Consider the following 13,739-nt stretch of genomic DNA (forward strand, 5'->3'; position numbering starts at 1 on the left):
AGAGGAAGATCTAGTGACCTCCGGATTGCAAGTCCAGTGTGATAACTATTACACCACAACAGCATCCCTGTGCACATCTTGTTCTGGCAAAAACGCTTTTAGAGATATGTTTATATACGCTTTTGTTTACTTTCTATTACAAACAATAAAGAGCAATTTCATAACTTTAGAATCAAATTGGTATAAGTAAGTTTTCTCGTCGGTTTATATTGTTTAATATATTTTGTATTCTATTTCTTTTCTATCGATATACAGTATATAAAAGGGAAATTTGTGATTAAGCGTCTGTTGAAAATGTTTAGCGTACTTCCCGACACGCAACAAACTTGAAATTTGCCATGTGGGCACTTTCCAGACTGTGCACCACGCAAACATTATAAAAAAATATATACTTTTTGGGGGGGGAGGCGCAGTAATGTATATATTTTGCACGGCAAGTGAGCTGTGACGTCACATCTGTCATGTCACCCGTGTGCGGAAGCGTAACGGAGTGTGCCTGCTGATCGCAGGTAAAGTGCCATACAAATGTGTTGCAGGTCTAAGGCGTTCTTCGCGCAGCATTGTTTACTGCCGTACGCACCCTGAAAGTTGCGTGGTGTGTCTGCAGCAAGCGCGTGTATGTGTACCTATGGACACGTGCGCGTGTGTGGGGGGAGCGGTAGTGTAGTGGTTAGCGCGCCGTCTGTGTGTGGGGGGGAGCGGTAGTGTAGTGGTTAGCGCGCTGTCTGTGTGTGGGGAGGAGCGGTAGTGTAGTGGTTAGCGCGCTGTCTGTGTGTGGGGGGGAGCGGTAGTGTAGTGGTTAGCGCGCTGTCTGTGTGTGGGGGGAGCGGTAGTGTAGTGGTTAGCGCGCTGTCTGTGTGTGGGGGGAGCGGTAGTGTAGTGGTTAGCGCGCTGTCTGTGTGTGGGGGGGGAGCGGTAGTGTAGTGGTTAGCGCGCTGTCTGTGTGTGGGGGGAGCGGTAGTGTAGTGGTTAGCGCGCTGTCTGTGTGTGGGGGGGAGCGGTAGTGTAGTGGTTAGCGCGCTGCGCTACGAACCCGGCGACCCAAGTTCGATTCCCGCTCACGGCCACCACCGGTGACGATTATTTTAACCGTTCCAGAGGCCTCCTCTAGGTCGACTCAGCCTCAAAAGAGTAACTGGTGTGGTGTGTGAACATCGCCACTGGGGAGACAAAGGCGGCCGGGCGTGGTGAATCCAAGTCCTGGACGAAGCCGGGTAGTAAAGCTAGTATTGTGTATTTAAAATATCCGTGCGAATGCATTATAAAGTGATGTGTGGCTGTGCATGATGATACATTTAAAATATATAAATTCCCGATATTCAATTAATATTTACCAATCTAGAACTTAATTTATTTTATACCTACGTGACTTTACCGAAAGAACCAAAGAGTATAATATATTACCACTGAAGCTTTGAGATAATATGCATAACCATTCCATGATATACACATTGTATGCTATTAAATACATGCACGGAAGCATTTATGCACAGTGAAAGCTTAAAACATATATTTATAGAGGACTCTTATCTATCTGCTGTACTTTTAATAACACACCTAAAAGTTTTCTTTGCTAGATTCTGTGCAACAATAGAGTTGGCATGCTGCATCCTATTTATGTAATTAGATATTTTATACCGGGGCATTTTAAAAAGAAAATAATCCAAGTGGAGGGTAATGCTCAGAGGGCCACTTATTCACAGATAGGATTTCTCAGTAATCCACGTCAGTGCTATATTTCACAGCGTTTGGTACATTGCATTATAATATCAATACACAATTGCTGTGCAGCTAAGTATTTTCTGTATTACATCACAATTTACAACTCCTTGTTAACCTACTGCTGGATGAAGGCCCCCCGTGATACCTTGCCATCGGTCACGAGAGTTGTTTACTCGTCCTTCACGCTGGCCAGTGCGGGTTGAATGTAGGACACAGAGGACCAGTTCAGATATCACCCGTTACTGATGTTAGCCGTGGCTGTGAATATAAATCAGGATGCCAGGTACATAGCGCAGTGCGCTAACCACTGCGCGACTGCTCAACCTCCAGTACAGTATGAATAAAGTGTGTAACAAAACACTCCATCACGTTTGTTTACGTATCACGGTGTGCATAACATGTGCAGTATGTGTAGATAACTTGGCGTTTGTATCACGACCTATGCAACCGTGATTGTAAACTAAGATCTCCGCTGTACTGTATAACGTATGTACCGTCGTACAGAGCCTGACAGCTTATTGGGCCCTTCCTGCTGAAAATAACTAGACTCTATCAAATGTATACACTATTAACCGCACAATAATTGGCCTTTGATTGTCATCTATGAGCACTGGAGAGCTTTAATAATGCAGTGTGCAGTGGGTTTCTGTTGAAGTCGTCACTAGGGGGATGTTGAGGGTTTTCGCAGTACAAATAAGACATATGTTAGCAGACAGTTGGTGTCAGTGAGGGTGGTGATATGGAACAGACGACGTGGACAGGGGGAGACTGAAGGATGCTCGGCTCTGTTTCCCAATCACAAAATATAACAGAAGTGCAATGAGCACAGCTGCCACCAATACTTTACCTCTCCAATCCCCCACCCTCACATCTTCCTGGACTGGCCCAACTATTATGGAGATAGATTTAGATTTGTTTATACGTTGTCTGAGGTGGAGCCAGATGTTGCTGCATCTAATCACGGTGACAGCACTAAATTGTTTTTTTTTATATATAGACTTTTTTTTGCAGCTATTGCAAATGAGCTTTAATGTCAATTAAATGTCTTTATCATCGCTCCTAATTGATTCTGTGTTTGGCCCATTGTCTCCAATGCAATAGAGGTTCAATGTCACTTTTGAGACTTTAGATTAGGGCTGTTAACTAGTTATATATAAATATATATGTCTTCATACAGTGCATTATAAACGTAAATTTAATTTTATATGTAAAAAAATCGATATTGCATCACAAAATGTGAAACGCGGAATTTTGAAAGTCATGCAAATTGATGACTAAAAACAAAATAATGATTACAGCCCATTGGCAATCGATGAAAGGTCTCCACATACCGTGTTAGTTTTGTGGTTGTTTGACCATACTTCACCTCACTGGTCCGTGTGGATCAGTTAAGGCGAGGGGTCCCTGAGACCAGTTCAGATATCACTCGCCAGTGACGTCTGCCATGGCACGGGAATTGAACTCAGCACACTGGGGTCCGTAGCACAGCGCGCGGACCACTGACACCAACACTCCACCCCCCATTTATACACGCTCGGACAATTACACACCGTGCCTTTTTTTAATACAGACAATTATTTACAACGATTTTATGTACAAAATAAATTGAGATATTTGCCTGAAAAAATATCCCAAAGGCCACGCATGTAAACACTCGGTCCAATCAATTTGCTGCCTCCACTCTGGAAGTGAAAAAAAACTTAAAGAGATACTTTAGAAAAACCATTCGTCACAGGTTGCTTCAGACAGGCTCTGTAATCAAAGTGCCCTGACCCTTGTACATTTGAGCCTCAACCGACGCAAAGGGCATTTTGCAGCATCGCAAATGCACAGGCTTCCTTCGGAGGACGACACACATGGGATGACCATGCGGGGAAGAGCAGAGTGTGTGCACAAGCCACCCTTTTAAAGGGTCACGAGGTATATCCGCACCCAATGACACGTTCAAAGGCCCCAGCTGACAACTCAAGATGCAAAAGGAATTGAAAAAGTAGCAAATAGATGTTGGTTGAAGGTCAGACGACGAGTACCCGTGTATGGTTGTTTTTGTAACCAAAAAGATAAACGTGTACATTTAAATATAAGGAATAAAAGGATATATTATAATATGTTGCAAAACATCCACCACTCCATAGACATTTTCCGTCGCTTGCTGGCACCTCTTTAAGAGTTTACAACTGTGCTGTATGTATTATTATGAGCCAACGCTGCCACCGACCAATATTTGCGAATGGTAATGTTATACGTTGGGCATAAAGTGTAAGAATTTCATTGATATAAAGGTCAGGCACCATATAAGTCAATCAAGGTCACTTTGTCAATCAGATAAACAAAGGAGCTTTCATATGGATTTTGATTACCTCGTAAATTTGATAGCACAGTTGACCCTTCACTCTCACCTTGTTTAAACCTTGAAATAATTCTGTTCAATATCCTGCAAAAATCCATTTGCGGATTGTCACTAAATATCTGATGTTACTTTAACCTCTGGACATCAAAGGCCTTGGCGAAGTACCGCAGGAATTCATTTGGCCTCGAACGCATTTCCTTGGACGAGGTCATGTGGATTCATTTCAAATGAAGACAAAAGATAAATCAAAGTAATCATCGTGTCAGATGCAAAGAGCACATATCAACTGCTGGACAATTAAAATTATTAGTCCTAAAAGCAACACTTGGCAGGAAATGTGATTTATTTTTGTACTGCAGTGGGCAGAGATGCTTGCTTGCATGAATTATTTATCAGGGACCGTCATAGATGGTCTGGAAGACCTATGTTGCATTCTTTGCTCCAGGGAAAATTGATAATTTTAAATGCTAGACTCTGATATGCCGGCTAAGGGCATTCCCTGTGGTGCCTTAAATCACTGATTAATAACCACGGTCTGGGGAAACCCAGAGCCGTCATGGTTTGATGGTGCATGATGATAGTCATTCTAATAATACCAATATGACATCCTCCACACACTCTGATCGGAATCAGGTCCATTTTAATGCTTTATGTCTCACAACATACAACATCTTTGGTGGGTGTTGCTTGAAACAGTTTTTTTCCAAGTGCTGGGTTCAATAACGACACACATCGTTTGTCTCCATAGAGATGAACTTACCGTGCTCAAGTTTGCATCGCTGTATCTTAATCGCCGATGGCTTTCGTTTACATGGCTAAGCCTCGTGCTGCTGTTAATACAGATGTATTATAGCCGTTGCGTATCCCCCAGTGTATTTATTACTGCAAAGGCCTTTGATTCATGTACACGAGAAAACCAACATCTCTTCATTAAATACAGTCCCTAGTTTTGAACACATGTCAAAAAACGTGGCTAAGCTTCCCACAGATTTTTTTTGCATATGCACACGAGTTAATGCACATCAATTTAAATACAGCATGTAAGACTTTAAGAAATATTTAATATGAAAAAAAAAATTTCCCTAGCAATTTGCTTGCGGTATGTTTTCCTGAATTTTCAGTCATTCCAACTCGATCGTCCCACAGAGAATTAAATGTGGAGGACGTTCCCAGTTACAAGCTTCACCCTGAGGGCCAAAACTGGACAGGTGACATTGATGGATGGCATTTAAATATGCAAGGCATGATCCAGAAGCAGGTATATGATTTATATATGTACAAAAAGAAGCCCCAAATATGTTCCACAATGTAAGAGTATGTGCATCACCCACACCGGTTTAGTGCAGTTCATCTTCTACCAGTACCATGGCATCTTTCACCGGCTCCTTTAGCACCCCAGGGTTTTATGATGTTAGATTTATGAAATGGTATATCACTTTTTTTTTCATTTACACCCCTAGTGCAGCATTATATGTGAAGCCATCCATTTTTTTTTGGGGGGGGGGTTAATTTACTATGGGTGCCCCCTCACTCCCCCGAGATTTGGAACTGATATTTTTTAAACCCGCACGTGTGGGTATAATTTTCCACGTGCAATGTCACAAAATGCCCGATTATCAATGTTATTTTAAATAGGCATTTTCAGTAATGTATTCGACGAGTTAATGTAAATAGCTCACCCCGACGCATCGTTCAATTCCATTGAGCCCGGGCAATGACTCACCTTTTTTGCTGACCGTGACGGAACCCTTGACTTCAGCCTTGCCCAGGAAGTTGGAGGCCTCACAGCGATATTCTCCCGCGTCGCTCATCTTCACCTTGCTGATCTGCAGCCTGGAGTTCTTCCTACGACGCGCAAATGGGCACAGAAATTGTTAAATTATAGGTCAACGCTGACCTCACGTTCTTTATCACCTCGTGCCTTTGGCCAACAACAACGCGACGCCTTTTGTGATGAATGTTGTTAATCATGGCAACAAAAAAAAGATACATTCGGTCAATTATAAATCTAAGGTGTTATTTGTTGAACATAAATATTTGACCTTTTGTGAGAGGAATGAATAATCACTCTAGAGGGTTATTATTGCAACAGATTATCCACCATGTTTTTTTTTTCATGCGCATTAACTCTGTGGCTTCTACATTTCTCCTGTACAGAAGCAGACTGATAACAATACTATGGACCTTACGAGGGTGATGAATGCACATTATCGATAGGGCTGCAATAGCAAAATCTCATGTGACCAGCTCGAACCCGTCACCCTTTCCCCCAATCCCATATTGTCCATCAGTGAGCTGTTACTGATGCCCATTACATACGAGTCAATAATGACTTCCTGATAAACCATTAATGGAGACACAATAGCTTTTTAAACATCCCCAATGCAATAAACCCGCTTGGCCGCATAAGTACCGCGCCACTTGAGCAGTGGGAAATGTTTGGCGAAAACAACGAACCGTGGGCATTAATGAAGAGAATTGAAACCACAGCTGAAAAGAATCGTGAGGGAGACGCGCGCTTGGAAATTACACCGAGACCCACGCAAGAGGTGCACGTGAATTAGAGAGCAAACAAAGTTAAATGACATCTCATTCAAAGTGTTAAAAACAGTCAGTGGGCCTGGGCAGGGCACGTGGCACGATGGGATGGTGGCGGCTGGTAAAGGAATTGCACGCGTGTGACGCGTCAATGAGGAGATGGAGCGATAGAATCGGGGCTCACGTGCCTGTGGCTAGGTGGATTATTACACAGCAGGGTGGTGGGCGATGGCGGCAGCGTGGGGAAGCCTTCATCCAGCAGTGGATTAACTCTGGCCGTTGACGACGTGGATGATGAAATGTAACCGGTGTGCGCAAGGCAGCGCTAAACATTGTTAACAGTAAATGATGCATTGCCATCTCGGTTATATATCCTAACGACAACTGACGTCCGTAGATTTAGGAATCACCACGTGGCAGAGAAGGGTTAATGCCCGGGATCTCCATATATATGAAAAGTAATAAACTGGCTCCATGGACAGCCTTTGGGTGTTACCCGTCATCATAACTCATTTAACTCAGTCGTAATAACTCCGCTTCTTGCCATTACTGTTGCTGCTGGCAAAAAAATAAATAACAGCAGCAGCAGCATGCATGCATGCTGGCAGAGACTCCTCGACTGACCATTCAAAGAGCTGGAGGTGCATTTTCTGCACCTACATATCAGCCAATAAATGCTTGATTACCATAAAGTTCTACAGGGTACATTTTACCTTCACCAGCCTTCATAAATGACCATCCCATTGTTGACGTCCACACAATTGCATGCTCTAATGGAACGTGGTGCATAGTCAAAATCCACAAAGAATATCATGGAACCTTTTCGTCACTATCAAAGTATGAATAATAAGAATAGCTTTTACCCTTTCTGGCAATACAACAGGTGTTTAGATGTTCAAACACCAAATAGAGAAACCTTTTTCAGGGAATCAACTTTGCATAAACCACCATATACTTGTGGTGAGCATGCAAACAAACATGCTCTGATTATATTGGCAGTCTTTGAAACCGTCTCTGGTGGAGGCTAATCAGTGTCAAAGACAATGCATATTGAATTGTCAGAGCATGTTTGTTTGCATGTTCACCACAAGTATGTGGTGGTTTATGCTGGTTTATGTAAAGTTGATTGCTTGCAAAAGGTTTCTCTATTTGGTGTTTGAACATCTTAACGCCTCTTTTATTGTCAGGCCGAGTAAAACCCATTCTTATTTTTTTATATTCCAAAAACACATTCTACAGAATTCACCGTAGACAGAGCTAAAGGTGCAACCCTGGTAATTTCTTGCTCACTCCAGTGCTGGCGGAAGAGCCTCCACTCCAGGGGAGCTTGCTGCATTATTGGCCTACTCTTCCAGGCTGGCCAAGTGTATTGAAATAGGTGGGGAGAAACCCACACTTCACCCCAACACACGTGACCTGTTCATCGACGAACTGCGTGGTGTGCCCGTTTAAGTCCACTGGTTGTACAGAGCTGGGTGGGGGGGGAGTTAAAGAAACCTGGACCACTGATTGGTTCAACTGGCACGTTGGGAAGTCGAATCGGTGCCCGCAAGATTGCAAGTCCGGTGTGCTGAAACCGTTGCACGCACCAGGGCAACAGATAACCTAACGGGTCGTTGTTCTGCCTGCTTGCTGAAAAACAGTCCGACGTTATTAATGCTGAAAGAGCCATTGCCCACTCATTGTAAAGACAGCCATTCTCATGGCAGTCTAATTTAGTATAGCTAATTAAACTGATCAATGGAAATGGAATGAGCTTGTTTTGTTATTGATTATCATTACAAATCCATTGTCCTGGTATTCTTCTGCTATTCATTAGCAGGCAATGGGCACAGCATGTTAAATAGCAAGGTAATAGCTAAGATAAATTGGATAGTAAATGTTTATCCTTTATATGTATTACTTATGTTTTTTGGATGTGAACAACTATCCATTAAAACAGTTTTCACTTTCCGAGAATCTTATTTTATAACTATTATTTCACAATGTAAATGCTTATGTACATAAAATGTAAAACAAGTATATTGCATGACAATCACACATATACTGCATTGTCTAGATCAGGACAAACTTTGTCGCCTGTATTGTGAAGTTGACGTTTGAGTGGTGTGCCTTGCCATCCCACATGTCCGGGGGTGCGTGGCCACGTTTGTGTAACTTTATTGACACTTGGCCACAAGTTTTGAGTGCGTATTTCTTTTTGAAGCACCTCAATAATAACCTGGAGAACGTCGTGCTATTTGCGAATGGAGGCTTGATGGTGTTTGCTGAATGAAAAGTAGTCCTTGTCATGATAATTTGTTACTTATTTGTAGGTGTCGTAGGTATTGCGCATTTCGGAGAAAGAGTGATAATTAGTAATTCATTGACAACAATGTGTTTTAGGTGGCCTTGTAGATTTGCACATGGGGAGACGGGTTTAAGAATGAACCATGAAAATTTCCATGAAATAGATCTCTCCTATCACGTTTACATACACCAGTGACATTTCTATTTCACGTACACCATACAATTTATATATATATTCTATGCTGATGATGCAATATCTATGTTTGAATCACTGCTGTGATTTAGTGTGACATTACTAGCGAGTATAAATCCTTGTACCTCAAAAGCACATTGTTGAAGCTATATAAATGTATCATTTAACAGGTGACACAATGATTATAATGTTTTACAAATTTAATGGTCTTACCAAAGACAAAAGTAACAATTCATGAAAAGGAGTATCTGGTTGTATGGTCTCTGCTTAAATTAGATTTCTAAAATAAAATATAGCATGAGGGTGTGGGCGGAGCAGTGGCAGAGTAGTAGCGCACTGCACTATGCACATGGCAACTGGACTATCATTGGTGGTGAGTAATATCTGAAATAACTTCCCTCTCCCCATACCCCCCACGCGCACCCCCACGCGTACCCCCACACGTACCTCCACACCCCACACGTACCCCCACGCGTACCCCCACACGTACCCCCACTCGTACCCCCACACCCCCACGCGTACCCCCACACGTACCCCCACTCGTACCTCCACACCCCCCATGCGTACCCCCACACGTACCCCCACTCGTACCTCCACACCCCCCACGCGTACCCCCACACGTACCCCCACTCGTACCTCCACACCCCCCACGCGTACCCCCACGCGTACCCCCACTCGTACCTCCACACCCCCCACGCGTACCCCCACGCGTACCCCCACGCGTACCCCCACGCCTCCCCCCCTTCAGCAACTCATGTTGAACACAGTGATGAAGTATGAGCAAACAACTCCGACAGGACGGTGAGGCCTTGCAGTAATGGATTGGACAAAAGGGCTGCATTTTTGTTTAATGTTATTTCAAATAAATATTAAAAAAAACATCAGATGAACGGCATTGTTTCAAAAAATGTATTACATGTGCTTTCATGTTTTACGAAAAAAAAGTGTAAGGTGTGTAAGGGTTCAATAGGTCACCTTTAAAAGTCAGGATTGCCCATTGATATTCCTTCACTGGGCTTGGTGATATACATCAGCAGGTAGATGCCAATTAAGTAAGGATTACTTGAAAACCCCATGGACAAAATTGTCAGACTTTTAAATTAGCATTGCATATCTCTTATAGAGTTACAAATTTGAAAGCTCTTGAGCCAGCTTAATTCCAATTAAGTGTAGTCTTAAGATGACATATAACAGGCAAAGCTGTTTCCTTTTTAAGTGGAAAAGTTCAAATGTTCTGCACCGCATGGGGCTGATGCAGACAAACACTACTTCATAAGATGCATCGCCAAATGGAACACATTGCTGCGTTTCTTTTGTATGAAAAAGCACAATGGGAATAATGAATGTGCTGTCATATTCGAGCAACTTGTGTTTTGGTATTAACATCATATTGCATCTCATATTAACCTTTGGATGTACACTATTTTCTTTATTGAGTGCGACGGTTGCTGGATTGCTTCAATCTCTTGGCCTCCACCGTACGTTGACAGGTCGTGTGCGGTGGGATTCTAGTCTATTCCTGTATACGGCAAGGAACTAAATGTCAATGTCCGAGGCCTGATAGCCACGACGAGAGATTTCGTGTAGTTTTGCTCCTCCTGCATTGAAGGTGCGCAGACCACTGCGGTTTACAATACGGTCCGTAGTTTTGGTTGCATGGCCACAGTCGCAACCACTCTCGCTTGCCTTTCATTTTCCATTAAATGAGATATGCACATCGTCCTGTTGATGTTCGGACGTGGTTGACGGTGCACCAGTGTCTTCCACGTGGTCATCATGGAAGAGGAGATCAAATACCCTTGAACGATACTTTCCAGAGCTGCGGTCTCGTGTAGGCTCTTCTGCCAGCAATGGAATGACCAGGCAATTGTTTAATAATGTTGAAGTAATATTCATATAAAATAAAATAAAAACTACCCTCCCCCTTCTTCCCTTGATCATCTCAGAAAAGTGTGATGAATTACAGCCATATAGATTGAGTTCCCTGGTGATGAATGAAGCAACATTGGCCAGATTAGAAAATTGTCTTTATTTAATTGTTGGGTATGTTGCAACCATACGAGTAAATTGCAGCCTTTTTATTCTATACAGGTAGATACATAAAATGCAGCCATCCATGAAATTTCCAGATTGCAAGGTCCTCAGATACATGCATTTGGCTGTTTGGCTAACTATGTTGGCTCTAACATGAATAAATTATCAAAGGCATGATTTATTACAATCTTTACATCAGTGCTTCTTTAATGATGTATGTGTCGTTGGGTTTTTCAGAATTCTTGCACGTAAAATGTTCATAAGAAAGCAAACAATTATATAAAACAAAAGCTTGTGAGGTTTTTTTTTTACCGAGAGGTATTGCAAATATCTCGTGCTTGATGGTTAGCTATAACAATGAAATACAGAATGATGACAAAAAAAATAATATTTGGGTATGAAAGTATATTTCATTTCTGAATATTTAACATTCTCAAGCAATGTTCTCTTCAAAATTGCACCACTGTAAAAGAACAAAAATACCCTTTAACATATGATTTGATAAGAAAAGTTGCAGTTTCGTGCCTTGAAAATCTTGAACCTCTTGATACTAAAGAATTGATCACAGCTGGAAAAGAGATTTAAATCAACAAATGTGCCTCCCCCTGGTTTTGGCAATGATCAAGAGGCTGCTAAAATACTGCTGCTGATGCAATGCCATTTGAGGCATTATAATAGGTCATCACCCATACCACATGCTCCATGCAAGACCTGAGCAGCAATCCCCTGACATTCATCTCAGCAGCTTGTGCGCGACTGAGGAAGGCAAGCTTGGCCAACCACATGGCTAATGTCACAATACATTAAAGGAAATGTCGCCAACGATGTTCTGGACTGGATGTCCTGCACACCCGTGCGGCACTTAGAACTCGCACAGACACACATGCACACACCTGAATCTATGCCCGTGTACATATGTTAAGGATATAATTGTTTTTATGATACGATGCGATATCAAAATTCGTGGTTCATGACAGGAAACACGAAATCAGTTTACTGTATCAATGCACGTGCACAACATCTGTGGTAAAGAGGAAAAGCTTCCCAAGTTGTAAATTCACCTGAATTTTCGATGTCATCATGGATTAACACAGATAGCAGAACGATGAATCCCTATATCCGAATATTTGTCTTGTGTTTGTGCTCTGATGTGCTTCACGTACTGAGATTGCTTTAAAGGCATTTAACTGCAGTTCGCTCAATGTAAGCCTGCCGAAAGTATTTGCAAATAATTCCAATATATCACATATTTAGCACACGTGCTGTCACGAAATGATGACGTCATATACCCACAATTCCATGAATATCTCCAAGAAACATTTGACAAAATTCTAATTTTGACAACCAGCATTATTATTTTGTCAGTAAAAAAATATTCAAGAAACATAATATGAGCAATTATAATCATGACATAATAATATAAAAATGTCATAATATATAATACGATAATAGTGAATCTTATATCCCACTACATATATATCACAGTCTGGCCATATCACAGTAACCGTCATGTGGCTATATATACGTATATAAAATGTATACATGTGAAGGCATAACAAATTGAGAATGGCACGTAAAAAATGTGCACAAAATCACAAATTGCTTTTTTTACAAAAGGTTAATTTGTACTTATGAAGAAAATAGTTTAAAACAGTTCGGAATTCTGTCATCTAAAAAGCATGCTATGTTCTGATGCACAAGTGGCACTTACAGATACAATTGAAAAATACGTTTAATAGATATATTTTTTTTATTTACAACATATTTTATTATCTGCTTCTTACAAAACACCTCGACTCCCTTTACAAGATTTATGTTTATATACTCATAACAATTATGATAAATAATAATTTACCATCCCTTATATGTCTGCGGCTAAATGCAGATCTCTCCATGCCATGCCAGGGTCGTTTAACCATAATTCACCATTCTGGTTATTGTGATGGTGGTGGTGGTGGGGGGGGGGGGGGGGGTGCTAGACCATTTCAGATACCATTCACCGCTGACGTTAGCCATGCCAAGGAATCGAACTCAGGCCACCAGATTCACAGCGCAGTGCTGGGTAAAAAATGCACCACCCCCACCCTCCCCCCCTCCCCCCCATTGTCTATATCCACGTGAGTTTGATATATACTGCGTACGCAGAAATACCGCACCTACGATTGGCACGGTTGGCTACGTACGGTGCGAAAGAAGTTGAGGGAGGGGGAGGGGGGATAAATTGTTACGAACCCAGCGACCCCCAGTTTGATTCCCGGCCGCGGATTGCCATGAGCGGCGCGCGATGTCAGAGTGAGCCGGTTACGCCCCATCCCTCCCCTCCCGTCACTGACCTGCACTGACCGGCATGCTTTGGTATTGTGAATACAACATGATCGGACGCGGGGTGTGTGGTGAAAGCGCCTTCGTCCATTGGCGCGTTGAGAAAAGGACTGTAAATTCGTTGCGGATTTATTTTTCTCCCGAAATATATATAATGTGCGCTTTGTGCATAGACGCGAGCAGTGAGCACGAGGCGCTGCTAATCAGTATGTGAGTGATGTCATGCCATCACTAACATTAGGAAATTGGTTACAATAACAATGAGGGGGAGCACATCTTATTTGATATATA

At 42.3% G+C, this 13,739-nt stretch overlaps 1 protein-coding gene across 6 annotated transcripts in view; it reads right to left on the reverse strand.

Moving 5' to 3' along the window:
* The window catches only part of LOC116940375 (pro-neuregulin-1, membrane-bound isoform-like), a 492,066-nt gene that overhangs the window by 235,941 nt on the left and 242,386 nt on the right, over positions 1-13,739 (reverse strand). For all 6 annotated transcript variants that reach the window (XM_032950158.2, XM_032950157.2, XM_076065499.1 and 3 more), the window contains exon 3: positions 5,796-5,917. In XM_032950158.2, the coding sequence (XP_032806049.2) occupies positions 5,796-5,917 (122 nt within the window). The remainder of the gene's footprint in view (positions 1-5,795; positions 5,918-13,739) is intronic.

This window comes from Petromyzon marinus, chromosome 8 (genome assembly GCF_048934315.1).
Source record: "Petromyzon marinus isolate PM22_M1 ecotype Great Lakes invasive population chromosome 8, UKy_Petmar_22M1.pri1.0, whole genome shotgun sequence".
Lineage (NCBI taxonomy): Eukaryota > Metazoa > Chordata > Hyperoartia > Petromyzontiformes > Petromyzontidae > Petromyzon > Petromyzon marinus.